Source organism: Zootoca vivipara, chromosome 10 (genome assembly GCF_963506605.1).
Source record: "Zootoca vivipara chromosome 10, rZooViv1.1, whole genome shotgun sequence".
In the NCBI taxonomy this organism is placed as follows: domain Eukaryota; kingdom Metazoa; phylum Chordata; class Lepidosauria; order Squamata; family Lacertidae; genus Zootoca; species Zootoca vivipara.
In genome coordinates this window covers 49,076,851-49,095,363 of record NC_083285.1, presented here as the reverse complement: position 1 = coordinate 49,095,363, position 18,513 = coordinate 49,076,851, and the positions used below count along the sequence as shown (strand labels likewise).

Below are 18,513 nucleotides of genomic sequence, written 5' to 3'. Positions count from 1 at the left end.
GATAGGTTTGATCTTCTTGCAGTCCATGGGACTCTCAAGAGTCTCCTCCAGCACCATAATTCAAAAGCATCAATTCTTCGACGATCAGCCTTCTTTATGGTCCAGCTCTCACTTCCATACATCACTACTGGGAAAACCATAGCTTTAACTATACGGACCTTTGTCGGCAAGGTGATGTCTCTGCTTTTTAAGATGCTGTCTAGGTTTGTCATTGCTTTTCTCCCAAGAAGCAGGCGTCTTTTAATTTCGTGACTGCTGTTACCATCTGCAGTGATCAAGGAGCCCAAGAAAGTAAAATCTCTCACTGCCTCCATTTCTTCCCCTTCTATTTGCCAGGAGGTGATGGGACCAGTGGCCATGATCTTGGTTTTTTTGATGTTGAGCTTCAGACCATATTTTGCGCTCTCCTCTTTCACCCTCATTAAAAGGTTCTTTAATTCCTCCTCGCTTTCTGCCATCAAGGTTGTGTCATCTGCATATCTGAGGTTGTTGATATTTCTATAGTACTTATATTTATATAGTACTTTAAATGCTCTGAGAGGGTTTTTTCCATGCATAAAACTTTGAAACAACCCTATAAAACTAGGCCTATACCGCCCCATACCCCAAGGTCTCAGGGCGGTTCTTTTGCTAAGCTGTGGTTCAGCATTATGTGGTTCAGCAGCAGCAGTCCTTAGACTTCTGCACTCCCTTCCCCTGTTCTCTGTTGTTGTCATGGCAAAATTGGAAGCTCCTGCTTCTGTTTTGTGGATTAACCACAATTGGGGATTAATTTCGTGCTCCACCCAGGCATGCATCATTTTCATACCTCTCTGGAAAAGCCAGGGATTGAATTGGGAACTTGATGCATGCAGAGTACATCCTCTACCACTCCTTCCAGCTGAGCCCTGTTGTGCAGTGATATAAAGCCATGCCAAAGACAAATCTAGGCGAGCGTTACCAGTGCAGTTGCACCGGGCACTGAGCTGCTGGGGCACAGGAAATATGACATCCAATGGAAAGTGAAAGGCTGTGGGGGGCACTGGGTTTTGGTGTTGCACAGGGCACCACTGGAATTTTTGGTGCCAACATCCACCACTGGCCTTGCAAAGGTCTCTACATTCCTTTTAATACAAATAATAATTTGTATTATATACAACAGGGGTGGCCAACTTCCAAGAGACTGCAATCTACTCACAGAGTTAGAAACTGGCAGTGATCTACCCCCTTTTGGGGGTTCACATAAAAGTTGTTGAGCTTCTTTAGGGAGGAGGAAAGCGACATTGAGCTTTTTTTAAGGAAGGAAAGCCCTGTTTTTGGTGGTTCAGGTCATTTTAGGGGTGCAGGGCAAAGATGTTGAGTTATTTTTAGGGGAGCCAAAGTTTTTAAGCTTTGGGGGGAGCCACTAATCTTCTGGTGATCTACCACAGACGTCCAGTGATCTACTGGTAGATCACGATCTACCTGTTGGACATGCCTGATATACAATAATAATTGATACACTCAATTACCGTTGGTATTCAAAGTAGGATGAATCTTTTTCTGTCTTCTTAGAGATCTATAATGGCATTGCTTCAGGGCAAAGTGAGATACAGCAGATTTAGATCCATACTAGAGGTAAGGCTTAAACAACAACAACAAAAAAACCACAAATTTACAGATTTTCTTTTTGCAAAAAAAAATGCATATAAACTGCTGCTCCCTTCTGCTCATTCTTTCTAAAATAGAACAGTGTTGTGGGACCAATGTTAGATATACATCCAGGACCTAATACAATTTTCGTTCCAACCAACGATGCTTGGAAGAGCTTGGAAGATGGAGAACTGGACTACCTGTTGTCAAGTAAGGTATAAGTCTTTAAATAACACATACGGGCATTCGTTCTTGTGTAGTAACAGTATCCCCTTGGACACAACCAATGGTCAGCTTGAATATAGAAAATGTATACATCCCCCACCCAGAATGACTTTACTGGCTATTTGCATGCCATTGTTCAATCAGCTTCTGGATCTCTCCTTACCACTAGCATAACTTGTCTGCCACAAGTTGATTTAATCAGGAAAAGGATACCCAATGCAGTACTCTTCAGATGTTGTTGGACACCAACTCACAGCAGCTCCGGATTGCATAGTAAGGGATGATGGGAAGTGGTGGGAAGTTCAACAACTTATGGGGGTGCCACAATAGCTGTATAGAACACCTTATATTTAGTTGTAATAGCTACATCTGTAAGGATGTGAATAGGACTCAAGAGGCCATGAAACACCTATTGAATATCATGCTTTGATTAAAAGCATTGTCTTAATAAAAGCAAATTTTCAGAAGAATCTAAGCATATTTACTTAGAGGGAAATTTACTCTCTGGTCAGTTGCTTTGTTTTGCCACAAAATATCAGAAAAAAATGTATATTTTTTTTCCTTTTTTCATAATTACCCTTTTGCTTATGTGAATGGTCTTGGCCTAATATACATACTGGTTTGGATTTCTGTGGTGGATGCCATGCCAGGCTTTGTGGGGTCACCAGACAAGTGTACCTACCCCAGCAACCAAACCAGTGGTGGGCTTTGGGCTCTCAAATTTCAGTGGCACCCTGAAATTTGGCATTAAGATTTGGTGGCCTCCTCTGCCTCTTGGGCTCCGTTTTTGAATATTGTTTCTGCGCTCCCTGCAGCCTTGTGTGACCTCAAGGGTCACACCACACTCTGACAAACTGAGCCAGTGAACAGTGGCTGCTATTTCTCTTCTCTGGAAGCTGCAGCACCTCCACTGGGGTCAGAGGGGGGGGGAGCAAATGAGCAAAGAAGCCCAGTGGCTTGAGAATGCCATTGTGCTTTGCATCTTCTCACAGCTCAAATTAGATTTTGCTTCTTTGGTCGGCATGAAAAAGAAGATCTTGCACAATGACATGGGTGTACCTGGGGGGGTGGGCAGGGGACAGCTGCCCCCTCCCCTTCATCAAGTAAAACAGGCATCCCCAAACTTCGGCCCTCCAGATGTTTTGGACTACAATTCCCATCTTCCCCAACCACTGGTCCTGTTAGCTAGGGATCATGGGAGTTGTAGGCCAAAACATCTGGAGGGCCGCAATTTGGGGATGCCTGAAGTAAAACAATAGAAATACTTAACTGACCAAGCATGTTGGTTATGCCCCCCTCCAACAAAAGTCCTGGCTATGCCCACGCAGGATGCTTATTCAGATAAATGTGGCTCATTCTTTATTTGTACAGGGTTCACGAAAGCTTCGCGAGCTAGTTCAGTATCACATTATTCCTCACACCCAGGTTAGTGCAATTGACGTCTGTGCTAGATTTGATATTACCTTATTATAGTACAGTGGTACTTCTACTTACGAATTTAATGCGTTCTGAATGCACATTTGTAAGTCGAAAAAATTTGTAAGCCGAATCTCATAGGAATGCACTGGGAGAAAAAATTCGTAAGTAGAAGCAACCCTATCTAAAAATTCGTAAGTAGAAAAAATCCTATCTAAACTGCATCCAAGATGGCGGATGGAGCTCCGTTCGTAAGTAGAAACATTCGTAAGTAGAGGTACCACTGTACACTTATTACTTCTCACTACTGAAATCTTCGATGCCTCTCATAACTTAACTGAAATCCTTATGCCGCAGTACCCACAAAAGAAGTGTGTGTGTGTGTGGGGGGGGGGTGTTCTATAATGATTTGGAGCAGGGCCGGCCCACTCATGAGGCAAGGTGAGATGACTGCCTCAGGTGGCAGAATCCACAGGGGTAGCTGATCCCGATGTAGTTCTTTATTTCCCACCTTGTTCCTGATTTAGATCTTCACTCACCCATTCTTCCTCGTTGGGGAGGGCAGGCACCATTTTGTGGTTCACCTCAGGCACCAAAATGTCTCGCACTAGTGAGTGCACCCCTTTAAGTGTCATTATACTTTCATGGACTCCTTTTTGAATACTATTCGCTTATTATTTTCTATTCAGTTTTTAAAAAAAGATTCGTATTGTAATATTTGGCTTTGAAAACAAATTGAATTATTGATTCTTCCCTATAGCTGGAGGTAGCCAGCCTTATCTCAATAGGGCACATCAAGACTATGGCTCAACAGTTCATCTATTTTAACATCACCAATAGTGTAAGTACAAGAAAGACCAGCTCTTATTTATTTATTCATTTTGTTTTCCTGTTTAATCCAGACAAATTTTGTTTTCTGAATTCTGAAAGGTGTGGACTTTTTAACACACAGTTAACAGCAGCTAAGTCCTAAAGCCTTCAACTGTCAAATTTCAGGCCTCCAACTGTCAAATTAAACTGTCCTCTTCACTGACAACTAACTCCCAGCTGACTAAAACCTCAAGCCGTTCAGAGTCTACTGCCACTCAAACCAATAACAGAAGTAACCCCTCAAGTCACTTTCTGAACAAGACCTGTTCTCTGTCCTTTCACATTGCTTCTTCAGCTCATGAGTTGAACCCATTTGCCTGATTCTGTTGAAAATGGTTGTGTTTAAGAGGAGGTGAGGTGATATGAAAGTTCTGTCTGTGATGTTTGATGTCAGATGGTTTATTTACACTTGCAACTCATCACTTGATAACTGCAGCAATCAAGTGATGAGTGTACATGTATGAGCCGAAACAGATTTTGCAGCCATTACATAAAACTGAAACATCAAAGCAAACTTTCCACACACCCTGCTGATATCACCATTGTAATGCTTAATACCTCGTGGATATTAGCCATTGTGTTGTGAGTACAAGCATTAACTGTTGTTAATGTGGAGCAGTGGCAGCAATACTCACAATATTCGAGGTACACACTGCTGCTAAATGTACATTAACGTACATTGTTCTTTGGTGTGGCTTTGGCTAAGGAAACTCACTCTGTCTGCAGTATGTCTCTCTAGGCATACTGCAAGGATAATTAAATATATTTGCAAAAATGTGTTATTGATAATACTCGATATGGAAGATAAATTCACACACACACACACAAAAAGATTCTGAACTGGAGCACTGCTGAGTTGTGGCTCAGATTAAACCTTCACACAGATTTGCAAATTATCATTAATTTTTTCTTATTTTCATTTAAGCAATCAAAACAAATGTGTACAGCAACAATGTTTGATACCTGTAAAGAATAAAGAAAAACATACACATGTATACACATCTGAAATAAAATTAATATGCAAAACGAAACTTGTGTCGTATCCTATTTATCTCTCTGTTCTTTTCTCTAAATTTCTTCTTGTTCACTTGTTCTTTCGAACTAGACTTCCTCCTATTTCTCTCTTGGTTTTGTTTTTCTTGTTACCATTTTTGGTGCCAATACTATTTCTTGCCTGTCATTATCCTACATCAGTTTTCATCTGTTTTTACATTTATTTTTCATATTTTTTACATATAATTTTACATATATTTACAGATTTGCAAATTAAGCCTTTTTATTCTACTTATTCATGTAACTGCTTTGAAACACCAATAAACTGTTTAAAAGTAAAGGTAAAGGTACCCCTGACCGTTAGGTCCAGTCACGGACGATTCTGGGGTTGCGTGCTCATCTCGCTCTATAAGCTGAGGGAGCCGTTGTTTGTCCGCAGACAGCTTCCAGGTCATGTGGCCAGCATGACTAAGCCGCTTCTGGCGAACCAGAGCAGCGCACAGAAACGCCGTTTACCTTCCCTCCAGAGCTGTACCTATTTATCTACTTGAACTTTGATTTGCTTTCGAACTGCTAGGTGGGCAGGAGCTGGGACCGAACAACGGGAGCTCACCCTGTCACGGGTTTTCGAACCGCCAACCTTCTGATCAGCAAGCCCTAGGCTCTGTGGTTTAGACCACAGCACCACCCGCTCCCCTGCTAAGAAACTGTTTAGTTGGATTTTAAAAGGTCCTGATTATGAAGAATGCAAACAAATACAGAAGCAAGGATGCATGATATTGTCAAATAATACAATGAAAACATTTTGAAGTACTGGCATCTAATTTCAAAATAAATAACTCTTATTTATGCAGGGACAAATCCTGGCAAATGGTGAACCTATAGAAGAAGCAGACATTGCTGCAAAAAATGGCCGAATTTACACACTTTCTGGTGTTCTTATACCACCTTCCATAATCCCAATTCTGCCACACAGATGTGATGAAGAGAGAATTGAGATTAAGATGGTAAGGCTCTTCATAACAAAACAGTAAACGGCAGTATCCAATAACTGCTCTAGCAGAGGTAGTCAACAGATGTTGTTCCACTCCATCTCCCATCCGCCCCAGCCAGCGTAGCCAATGGAGAGGGATGATGGGAGTTGTAGTCCAGCAATATATGGAGGGCACCATGTTGGCAACCCCTGATGTTTAGAATTCCTTTGCACCTAATTCCCAGTCCATGCCAGCCCAACCGAGGGAGCTAATTGGCCTACACGTTCCTTTCTGCAAACACAGGAGCCCTTTGTGATCATTAGAACTTACAAGAAACCTAATTCTGCTTGACACTATGTTTGTGAGGCAAAACTGTACCTTCATAAACTATAATTGTTCTGTTTGTTTCAGGGTACCTGTGGAAAATGCCCAGCACTACACAGGAATAGTTGTCCAGAAAATTCAAAACCTGTTGTAAGTAAACTTATTATCTGTCCAATCAACAAATCAATTTATAAACGACAAGAGATTTCCTTCTACATGCATTTCGGTAAAATGTATTAACAGCATTAGTGTTATAATAAAAAGAGTAAAAACAAGCAGCATATTATGAATGCAATCTGCTCTCCAGCAAAATTAACATCATTGTTTGCTTTCCAACAGTGTTGGTTATGGGTGGTTTGTTTTAATGTGTGGATATTTTTTTAATACTCTAGGCTTTCACAAGGAATCGGTGCATTTACCATGAACAGACTTTTCTCAGATATGGGTGTGCTAAATACTGCAATGTAACAAAAAAGGTGAGAGATGCAAATGACATTTCTGTTGTTAGCTTCCTATAAAACTTCTGATAGCACCAGCAATTACTTGCTACTGTCTACAACGGTGGTCTACATGACCTTTTGCTACAGCTAATAGCATAGCTGCCAAGTTTTCCCTTTTCTCGCGAGGAAGCCTATTCAGCATAATGGAATTTCCCTTAAAAAAAGGGAGAACTTGGCAGCTATGGCTAATAGAGCTTCTTCTCCCTCTCTTTCTCTTTTGTATTTACTTCTTGAAGACTTAGGTAATAAAGCACATAAAATAAACCAGACACCATGCATACAAAAACTTTATGAGTATATATGGTATCTATTTTCGCAAATGCATCTAGTGATCACAACAGCAGCCCTGATCCAGGGGCCATTATGGAGCCATTAAGGAGACGCAAGAGCAGTAGCAAAAAGCATTAGGGAGGACCATAGCAAAGACTGTTGCTCAGTTGTAGGACATCTGGCTTGCATGCAGAATGTCCCAGGTTCAATCCCCAGCAGCTCCAGGTAGGGCTGTCCCCATCTTCAACCTTGGAGAGCTGCTGCCAGCCAGTGTAGGCAATGCTGAGGTAGATGGACCATTGGCCTGACACAGCAGCTGGCTGTGTTCCTTTGCAGTAGGCAACAGCAAGAGAAAGCTAACAGAGCACAAGAAAGGTATAGCAGATATTACAAACAGTGCTACAACCTTCTTGTACTCCTAAGGAATGCCCAGGCCTGTGCAAAGCTTGTCTGGAGCCCAGGGTGGCTCGGAGACACAGAACGTTCTTGACATGACAGCATGAATCTGGCTTGCGGAATCTGGTGGTGGCCCCCAACTGGCTGAGCCCTCCAATGCCTGGGGCAAGTGTACCCAGCTCCCCGCCGCCACCCACCCCCAATCTGCATGGGCCTGCTCTTAACAAATTTGCATGCTGCTCCTTTTTTCTTTTGTCATGACGAAAGGTTTGCTTATTTTGCAGGAGCCAAAGTGTTGCAAAGGATTCTTTGGCCCAGATTGCAGTCAGTGCCCTGGTGGCTTTTCCAATCCTTGCTCAGGAAATGGACAGGTAAAAGAAACAAAATATTTTCAGTGTCAACTGAAAAAGTGTCCATTTCCTTTGTTGAAGTTTCTCCTCTGTATGTTTGGTTGACTGTCTCCCTGCTATGTGCAAGGCATGAACTGAGAAATACAAAGCATCTCTGTTCCTTTCTTCTCAAATGATACACTGCTTCGTTTTGTTTTTATCAGTAAAGATTGCTTTTCTCTTTGGACTCCATCTGGGTGTTTAAGGTGGCTCTGGAAATGACAGAGGGAACTGGCGTCTTGTAGGAAGGTGTAAGACGCATTTTCCCAACAGAAATACCATTTACATGTGAATTTCAGTGTATAATTTCAAATATGTTTGTTCCACTTTGCAGTGTATGGATGGCATGAAAGGGAATGGAACTTGTGTTTGTGATAAGAAATTTGAAGGATCACATTGCCAGTTCTGTTCAAACCCAAACAAATATGGACCACACTGTGACAAAAGTAAGCACCGCAGTTTCTCTCTTCCCTGGATATTTTAAGCCTTAGTCAAATTTCCTGGCAAAGAAAGCTTCTGACCTGAAGACGAGCACTTCTCCCGAGTTCCATAAACTCCTGCCTGATGTGCTCCCTGTGCAGCTGAACTGGGAGGTCCTTAGTTCTTTGTGCCCAGGGGAAAGCATCAGTTTCTATGGGCCAGGTGCTGTGGGATCTTGTTCAGTGGGCTCTTGCCTGCCAGCCTCTAGTTCACAGATAGGGATGAATGGATCTGTCATTTTCATTTCTCTCAGTTTCTCATCTCTCCAATCTTAGATTCAGTTGTCCCATTAAAAAAAAGATTCTCATGACATTTCATCAGCATTTTAGCATGATTTTCTGTTAATAAACAAATTTTTAATGCAATTTTGCCTAATGTACACATTTTTGCAAAACAGTTTTCCTTAATATAATATCTGAAGAAGTGTGCATGCACACGAAAGCTCATACCAAAATAAAAACTTAGTTGGTCTTTAAGGTGCTACTGAAGGAATTTTTTTATTTTACTTCGATCCAGACCAACACGGCTACCTACCTGTAACCACATTTTTGTCTGTTATCTTCATTAATATACGCGTTCCATGCACACTTCACTATGTGCATTTTTGTACACATTACTTGGCTGGAAAACTGCATCACGAAGTTCAAAGAAATGTGGATTTTGAAGGGCACCTGAGTTTCAGTTTGCATGTGGTTTCAGAAAGTGTGGATTTGTAGATTCACCTTTAAATGTTAACAATCTAATTTTGGCTCCATCGCTGCCCACGATCACCAGCGTCAGAGCCAGGTCCAGGTACCCAGTCCAGCTTCTTAACTGATAACACAGCAGCCTCTGACTTGGTGTCCTGTTCACTCCTGGATTTTGAGGTCGGGACAATTAGAATATTCTAATTCTAATTCTGGTTGATGGGGTCACGAAGAGTCGGACACGACTAAATGACTAAACAACAACAACAACAACAGTCTCTTCTAATTTGTATTTCATTGTTTATTGCTAAAAAAATTAAAAAATGAAAGACCAGCAGAGATTTTATTTGCAACAAAAACACATATATTACCTTTTGAAAATGTACATGACCTCTCTCTCTATATATATAGATATATATATTCCTCTCATTGACATTTATTTTCCCCCTCCTTCTACAGAATGTATGTGTGTTTATGGTAAGTGTGACAACCAAATTGACAGTGATGGGATCTGCCTTGCTGGTTCATGCAAAAGTGGATACGCTGGAAAACTATGTGACACACAGGTGTTTCCATGCGGGACTTTTCTTCAGTTCTGCCATGCACATGCCGATTGCCAGTTTACCAATGGTGCTATGAGGTAGGCCCATTATACTGATCATTTTTATACCACTTGGGGAACTATAAGGAGTATGTGTCAGCACACATCTCCCCACCTGTCATCCTCTATGTGAGTGAACGTGGTCCATTCTGCATCTTCCTGGCCTCGACCGTCCCAATTGGTTTGCAATGTTCTGAGTAAAATGAACTTGAATACCACCTGCCCCTTCCCAGTTGTGCTACTTAAGATTTTTACCTGGAGAATTGAGCAAGGGCCGTCGTTGGTGACAGAGCATGTGCTTCGCACATACAGACAGGTCAGGATTCAACTGGAACCTGCAGTTAAAGAATCTTAGGCAGCAGTGGCAAAGCATTTGCCTTGTATGCAGAAGGTACCAGGTTCAATCCCTGGTGTATCCAATCTCCAACTTTAGAGATACCTGAAGGAGCGTCTCCACCCCCATCGTTCTGAGGTCCAGCTCCGAGGGCCTTCTGGTGGTTCCCTCCCTGCGAGAAGTGAGGTTACAGGGAGCCAGGCAGAGGGCCTTCTCAGTAGTGGCACCCTCCCTGTGGAACACCCTCCCATCAGGTGTCAAGGAAATAAACAACTATCTGACTTTTAGAAGACATCTGAAGTCAGCCTTGTTTAAGGAAGTTTTTAATGTTTGATGTTTTATCATGTTTTTAATATTTTTTTGGGAGCCGCCCAGAGTGGCTGGGGAAACCCAGTCAGATGGACAGGGTATAAATAAAATTATTATTATTATTATTATTATTATTATTATTATTATGAGAGCCACTGTCTGTCAGTGTAGGCAATACTGAGCTAGATGGGCCACTGCTCTGACTCGATATAAGGCAGCTTCCAATGTTTTTAGGGTTAGGAAAGATCTCTGACTGTGGTCATACAGATCTGCTTTCCGTTGTGATATAAACAGACCATAATTTTGGCTTTGTTTTACAACTGTCATGACTATTAATTTCACATGCTTTGATGCAAATTTTAGCTGCATTTGTAAGCCGGGATACGAAGGAGATGGAATAATTTGCAGCGAAGTCGATCCTTGTGCTAATTTAATTCCACACAGCTGCAATGCTAATGTAAGTACAAAATTCCTTGGCATATCTTGATAGACACATATTTAAATTCTGAGTTTAATTATCCAAATTAAGAACATCTCTCATAACTAAATAACTCTGTAACTCTGGTATGCCCTTTCCATATACCTGCAGGCAGAATGTGTTAAGACTGGGCCTGGGACCCATGAGTGTGTGTGCCAGCCAGGATGGACAGGAAATGGCAAAGACTGTTCAGAAATCAACAACTGCCTGTTGCCAAATTTTGGAGGGTGTCATAGTAATGCTACTTGCCTATATATAGGTCCTGGTCAGGTGAGTTAAAACTGCCTCTTCCTTAACTTCTGCACTATGCGAATCTTCTGTAATCTTTCTCTATGTGGTAGCAGCAGCAGCAGCAGCCAATGATCTCAATAGTTAATAAACTGGTTCTTGAGTTTTGCAGTAATAATGCAATCCATTGACATGCAGTTATTAGCTCATTCCTTAGCGCATATATTCAATGCCGTCCTGCCACTGCTTCCACCACCACCCCACCTGCCACTGCCGTCACCACCACTGCCTCCACTAGTCACTCTGCTGCTGCCGCCATGCCCCCTGCTGCATCTGGTGCTGACGGAGAAGCAGTGACGCTATTGGCACCAGCTTCAGGCAAGATTGCACCAATTTGGAGGGAGATCTTGCACAGATCTTGCCCCAAATCAGGGCCAATGTTGGTGCTACTTCTCCAGCACTAGAGGAAGTGGTGGAGCAGGTGGGGCACCCGCAGGGTGCTGCCTCAGGAGCTTCTGCTACCTAAGGCAGAGGCCTCGCCCTGCCTAATGGCTGGGTTGGCCCTGATATTTTTATTACAGTGGAATCTCGGTTTTCAAACGTAATCCATTCTGGAAGTCCGTTTGACTTCCGAAACGTTCAAAAACCAAGGATCAAAGGGCTGTCAGCAAGTTTGATGGGGAAAATTGAGAAACGCGCCTCTGAAGCCGTTTGACTTCTGAGGCGTATTCAAAAACAGAAACACCTCTGGGTTTTCAGCATTCAGCTTCCAAAATGTTCTGCAGTCGAGACGTTCGAAAACCAAGGTTTGACTGTACAGTGGTGCCTCGCTTAACTAATGCCCTGCTTAACGAAATTTCCGCTTAACGAAAGGATTTTTCTAGTGGAGGTTGCCTCGCTAGACGAATTCATTTTATGAAAAATTCGTCTAGCGAATCGCGGTTTCCCATAGGAATGCATTGAAATTCAATTAATGCGTTCCTATGGGCAAAAAAAAAAAATCAAAAAAAATTCAATGCATTCCTATGGGATTCGCTAGACGAATTTTTCATTATAAGAAAAGACCCGTGGAACGAATTAAATTCGTCTAGCAAGGCACCACTGTATAGGGGACTCCTGGCTATTATTGATTCCCCAAGCTTCCGGTTGTCAAATTGTTTACTGAGCCTGTCCTTAACATCAGATTCGTTGTTAAAAGCAATCTTAAACCATCAAGTGTATTTGAACACACAATCCAGAAATCAACCAAGCCCATAGATTCATTGACAATAAATAATTTGAAAACACCATAATCGAGGGGACCAGGTGGAACTCTTGGGGAAGGGTGTTCCAGAATCGGTGAGTTACTATGCCCTGATTATCACATACTCACCAACCTGGCATCTGACAGTGGCCAAACAGAGACAAGGAGCTGCCCTGATTGCCTGAGTGCACAAAAGGTTCACGGGGGATGTGGTGGTTGTTTAGGTACCCTGGTTCTAAACTGTCTAGGATTTTAAAGGTGATGCCCAGAGTTGACTCCAAGCATCATCCATTGAACAGGCACTATTGCACTTTATGTTAGGTTAGGTTATTTATTAAATTTATATCCCACCCTTCCACCCAAAGGAGCCTAGCATGGCTTCAGTTTAAACTTTTATTGACAGAGGTTGCAACCCATAGGAGCGAACAGTTCAAGGGAATAATTTTATTTCATATTCCCCCTACAATACAGAATGATTGTGAATGTAAGGAAGGATTTCGAGGAAATGGATATGAATGTGAACTGATAAACTCTTGTTCAGAACAAAATGGAAAGTGCCATCCACTGGTGAGTTATTCACTTTACAAAATATTCCAAGCTCTGCAAAGGTTTTTTATAATAAAGATATACTAAAATAAACATCATATTATGTTTCAGAGAATCACTAACATCTAACTCTCAATGGGTCTAACTTTGAGGCTCTCTAGTCCTTACAACTTAATTAAATTTTCTATTTTAGTATCGGTATAGTAGATTTTGGGATGCTAATTATTGCCAAGCAATTCACTCTCAGCTCCAGCCGATTAGTAATATGGTGCTGTATCCTCAAGAACACACTTACTGTGTCCTGTGGGATCACAGTAATGAGGCCCCCATCCTGAAAGGCTGCCAGTGGCTGTCGCTTTACCCCTGGAGAACTTGGGATCAATTTAGGACTAACAAATTCTCCATGGTTTGATATCAAATTGGGCTTGGTCAAAGCAAGCTATATTCTAAACAAAAACATTCAGGAGCCTGATGTGGTCTAGATTGCCTCCCGCCAACTCTGCAAACCACACAAGTCCTTGAACTCAGCCTCACCACCTTCCCTTCTTGTTTATCAAGTGGCAATAGAAAAGTCTCACTTAAAATTTATCTGACAGGTCACCTCCCTCTCTTGCACTTTGTACAGAGGTATTACCAATATATGATGAATGCCACACTTGCAGTAGCCCTAAATTAACCACTGTTATCCAAAGAGCAGGGCAAACGAATAATAATTCACTGAGTACTTCTGTGCAGACTCTGTTGAGACAAAACAGAACAGTGGCTTTCACAACAGAGGCTGATTATTCCTCCCCTCCCAATCTTATAATAGAGCTCTAAGCATTAGCTGAATAATTCTTGCAACTAACACCTTAATTAGTGTATTTGAATTAAAAGGATTTACTTTACAGTGGCTTTGCTTCCCATGTAGATAACTGTACACTAGATGTTAATTAGTTGATTTCACTGGCACGTAAGCCATAGCTGCCAAGTTTTCCCTTTTCTCGCGAGGAAGCCTATTCAGCATAAGGGAATTTCCCTTAAAAAAAGGGAGAACTTGGCAGCTATGACGTAAGCAAAGGTCACCTCTAAATATCTTCTTTTTTTAAAGTATTCATCTTGATTTTCTTCCACAAAGCTTATGCAGAGGTTATAATGTTTACTGAACATTTGTTCCAACTTGTTTGTGGGCAGTTACACAACAATGAACATTAGTTTGCATTTATTCTGATTTGTTTGTTGGGTGTTGGTCTTCCTGGTATTAATTTGTTTACCACACACTTTTCAATGCATTTCCTTGTCACTTTCCAAACTGCAAAATGCCAGGTTCTTCTTTAAAGTGAGCCTGTTGCACTAGGGTGACAGAATCGTTTAGCCCACTGTAACAATGCAAAACTAAAGTTCCAGTATGCACTTGAATCCTTCCTGCAAAACAGTCTGGAAGCACCCAAAAGTGTACTTGAAGTATTTGTTCAGAAGAAATTTGTTCAGAACTACAACTAACCCAGAATGCGGCAGCTAGACTGGTGACTGGGAGCAGCCGCCGAGACCACATAACACCGGTCCTGAAAGACCTACATTGGCTCCCAGTACGTTTCTGAGCACAATTCAAAGTGTTGGTGCTGACCTTTAAAGCCCTAAACGGCCTCGGTCCAGTATACCTGAAGGAGCATCTCCACCCTCATCATTCTGCCCGGACACTGAGGTCCAGTGCCGAGGGTCTTCTGGCGGTTCCCTTGCTACGAGAAGCCAAGTTACAGGGAACCAGGCAGAGGGCCTTCTCGGTAGTGGCACCCACCCTTTGGAATGCCCTCCCACCAGAGGTCAAAGAGAACAACAATTATCAGACCTTTAGAAGGCATCTCAAGGCAGCCCTGTTTAGGGAAGCTTTTAATGTTTGATTTCTGTATTTTAATGTTTTATTGGAAGCCACCCAGAGTGGCTGGGGAAAATAATATATTATTATTATTATTATTATTATTATTATTATTATTATTATTATTATTTTATAGCAATTAGGGCCCCACCTTTAATGCTGCAAAACCATATTGCATTGGAAAGAATACACAGGTGGCTAGGTGTTTGATTATTTATTTTCCTGTTCTAACAGGCTGTTTGTCAGCTCACATCTTCTGGAGTCTGGGAATGTGTGTGTTCGAAGGGCTATGAGGGGGACGGCAGCATATGCTATGGAAATGCTGCAGAGGTGCGTAGGAACCTAACACTTGCCTAAATGATTGTGACCAATATCTCAGCTTCCACATTGCAAATGCCACCATGTAACAGAGGCACCTGGCACAAATACCCCTTCTTAGAGGAAGTTTATACTCACTGTTTTTATGCTTTATTTGCCAGGAAACAGTATCATGTCAATTAAGAGCAAGGTGATAATATTAAATTTAATTGCCTTTATCAGATCTTAAGTACATGCAATACATCCTAAAAATGAATACAACGAGCACCACAACAGGTATAGCTATTTTCAATAACTACCATGTTAACTCACATATACGGTATATAAAATCTGGGAGAAGAACTGCAAAAGCGAATTTACAGTACCAATAGGGTTCCACCTACCATCACAAAATGTTTGTATACATGAAACGAGGGTATGGCTCAGGTTAATTCACAGCAACTATTAACTACAGTGGTACCTCTACTTACGAATTTAATGCATTCCGAACGCACATTCGTAAGTCGAAAAAAATTGTAAGTCGAATCCCATAGGAATGCATTGGGAGGAAAAATTCATAAGTCGAAGCAACCCTATCGAAAAATTCTTAAGTAGAAAAAATCCTATCTAAACCTCATCCAAGATGGCGGACGGAGCTCCATTCGTAAGTAGAGTTATTCGTAAGTAGAGTTATTCGTAAGTAGAGGTACCACTGTATAGAAAAACATATTGCAGATGAAGCATTAGCAATATACCAGCTGCCATCTTACATCTTCATACAAATGAGATGCAATATATTCCATTGTTGCAGAACAGGAGATGCCAGGGACTTGAAAGTAAGACTATGTGCTTGGAAAGCATGGGCTCATCCACTAAACTGTGGGCCATCTGTACATGTCATTTATCTTTCTTTCTCTCTCTGCTCAGGAATTGTCTTCTCTCTCGGAAGCAGCTGGATTTAATGAGTGGGTTGGTGTGAGTACCTCTTCTAAAAATATATCGAAAGACATGACCAGAGCAATTCCTGTGGAGGGTGGGCGGTGAGAGAATCTGTGGCACAGCTGCTGCCACTTCCTATACCCTACTGGCACGAGGTGCAGTCAGGACAGGAGGGGGTCGCTTCACACACACCCCTCCCCAGGCAAACATTAATTTCCCCATTTGGCCCCTATTAACACCAGTGAGGGGGAAATTTACTATGCCAGCTATAGGGCCATGTCAGGGAAACAAGGAGATTTTGCATCTTAGAGATACAAATGTTGTCCTCCCATTACGCGTAGTATATCTGCATCAGTAGAGCTTTCCTCAGTGATGTCCCACCGATGGGACAGCAATTATGCGCATTTCAAAGGCCCCCTCAGCCAGCCTCTGGGTTGCAACTGTTTGTTTGCTCATGAACAATGGAAGAGCCTTATGGATCAGGTCATCTACGTAGTTCAGCATCCTGTTCTCTGAGTGTCCAAGCAGATACGAATGGGAAGCCCGAAATCAGGACCTGAGCACAACAGCCCTCTCCCCACTTGTGGTTCCTAGCAACTGGCATTCAGAGGCCTACTGCCTCAGACAGTGGAGGTAGATCATTGCCACAATGGCTAGCCCAGTAGCGACTGATAGCCTTATTTTCCATGAATCTTGTTTAATCCTCTTTAGAAGCCGTCCAAGTCGGTGGCCATCACTACTTTTTGTGGGTGTGAAGGAGCTCTTCCTTTTGCCTGTCCTCTTGATTCTTCCAACATTCAGCTTAACTGGATGTCCATGAGTCCTAGTATCATAAGAGAGGGAGGAAAATGTATTTCTGCTTTCTCCACACACCATGCATAATTTTATACACCTCAATCATGTCCCTTCTTACCTTTTTCAAAATTAAAACAAAAATCTAACATTCCTCATAGGGAAGTTACTCCATCCCACGGTTGATTTTGCATGCCCTTTTCTGAACCTGATAACTAGACTCCTTTTCAGAAGATGAAGTCCTTCCACTGTTGGCAACAGCCAAAGACTGATGCTGGTCTATAGAAGAGCGTACAGTATTAACAAACTAATGGCAATGTGTTTTGTCTTGTGATTTAGGCAGCTGCAGTGAAGACATTACTGGCAGACACAGCAAATCTAACCCTCCTTGTGCCTTCTCAGCAAGCAATTCGAAACATGGACCAAGAGGAGAGAAATTTCTGGATGTCAAAAAACAACATCCAAACTCTAATAAAGTATGTCAAACATTTTTTTCATCCTTGCCATTCCATTTAAATGCTTTTATAAAGTACTTTATCCTTTACCGGAATTGTCTCCTTAATTATTGTGTGATAGCCTTTTGTACCAAGGGGCATGATCAGAGCTAGTGCTAAAAAAATATTAATTCCCCTAAGAAAACTACCCAAAATACCCACAACCCCTTCTGTACCAGTCTTCCAGCCCCTAATACCTGTCCTGGATCCTGTGATTTTTTTGTGGTTGAGGCAAGGGCCTCCTTCTTCAAATGAGTTTTCACTGGTGTCTTGATTTGAATCCAGGACACAACTCCTTCTACATCCATAATGACAATGCAACCGCCATATATCCACTGGTTATGCAATAGCTGCTCCATCTTCTCCACAATCAGAGAAGTGAGTCTGGTTTCCAATGCTGAAATAAACATAGCAACTATCTTCTACACAACTATGAAAGTTGGAGGAGTATTGTTCAGCTTTCAGCTTTGTTAGCCTCCTGACTGAAAAGCAATCTATATATTAACAGCAATGGCAAGGAAGCCGCTCACCTGCATTGTTTATACCAAAGATGGGGCCCCTCTGATTCAGTTGGACTCCATTTCCCATCAGCCCCAGCCAATGTAGCCAATAGGCAGGTGAGAGTCACTGAACTCCCAACGGCATGTGGAGGACCAGCAGAGTCTCCATCTCTCAGGTGGCATGGAGAAAGATTGGGAACTATGTAATTGGCCCCTCCCAAATAGTTCCAGGAAACAACTTGCCAGCAGCTGTGTAGGAAAGGGAAGCACCTCTGAACCTATTAACATATTAATTGCTCCTGGCTCAAATGGTGTTTGGAAGAGATTCGTGTTTCTGTTGTAAGGAAATCTGAGCAGCCATAACTTTCATGTCTTTTGAACCTATTTTGCGTTTCTGTTAGGCACCACGTATTACAGGGAGCATACACAGTCTCTGACCTCCAAACCTTGTCATCATCCGATGGACTGGCAACATCTCTGCTTGGAAACTTCCTGGCTTTGTCCAAAGAAAGTGGAGTAAGTTCACCGGTACTCTCAACTCACAGGCTGTTCTTGTGTGTGCCAAGAGAAATATGCTAATCAGATATCATCTTGTATTTAAATATACCAGTTATGAGCAAGGGAATAAGAACTCATTAGTATGGGCCTCAAACAGTAGGAGTGTAATTTTTATCTAGTCGTAGGTTTGGAAGGGGCTGTCAGTTCCTGTTCTCTGTTTCTCATTTTTCCAATCTGAATTTCAGTTCTCCACATTTCTGCAGCG

At 42.1% G+C, this 18,513-nt stretch overlaps 1 protein-coding gene across 1 annotated transcript in view; it reads left to right on the top strand.

Moving 5' to 3' along the window:
• Positions 1-18,513, top strand: part of STAB2 (stabilin 2) — an 87,344-nt gene that overhangs the window by 18,892 nt on the left and 49,939 nt on the right. The window contains exons 14-30 of the mRNA XM_060279901.1: positions 1,534-1,596; positions 1,707-1,826; positions 3,208-3,261; positions 4,013-4,093; positions 5,970-6,122; positions 6,501-6,563; positions 6,806-6,889; positions 7,864-7,950; positions 8,303-8,414; positions 9,594-9,774; positions 10,742-10,835; positions 10,968-11,126; positions 12,799-12,894; positions 14,963-15,058; positions 15,953-16,000; positions 17,096-17,232; positions 18,152-18,266. Of these exons, the coding sequence (XP_060135884.1) occupies positions 1,534-1,596; positions 1,707-1,826; positions 3,208-3,261; positions 4,013-4,093; positions 5,970-6,122; positions 6,501-6,563; positions 6,806-6,889; positions 7,864-7,950; positions 8,303-8,414; positions 9,594-9,774; positions 10,742-10,835; positions 10,968-11,126; positions 12,799-12,894; positions 14,963-15,058; positions 15,953-16,000; positions 17,096-17,232; positions 18,152-18,266 (1,743 nt within the window). The remainder of the gene's footprint in view (positions 1-1,533; positions 1,597-1,706; positions 1,827-3,207; positions 3,262-4,012; positions 4,094-5,969; positions 6,123-6,500; positions 6,564-6,805; positions 6,890-7,863; positions 7,951-8,302; positions 8,415-9,593; positions 9,775-10,741; positions 10,836-10,967; positions 11,127-12,798; positions 12,895-14,962; positions 15,059-15,952; positions 16,001-17,095; positions 17,233-18,151; positions 18,267-18,513) is intronic.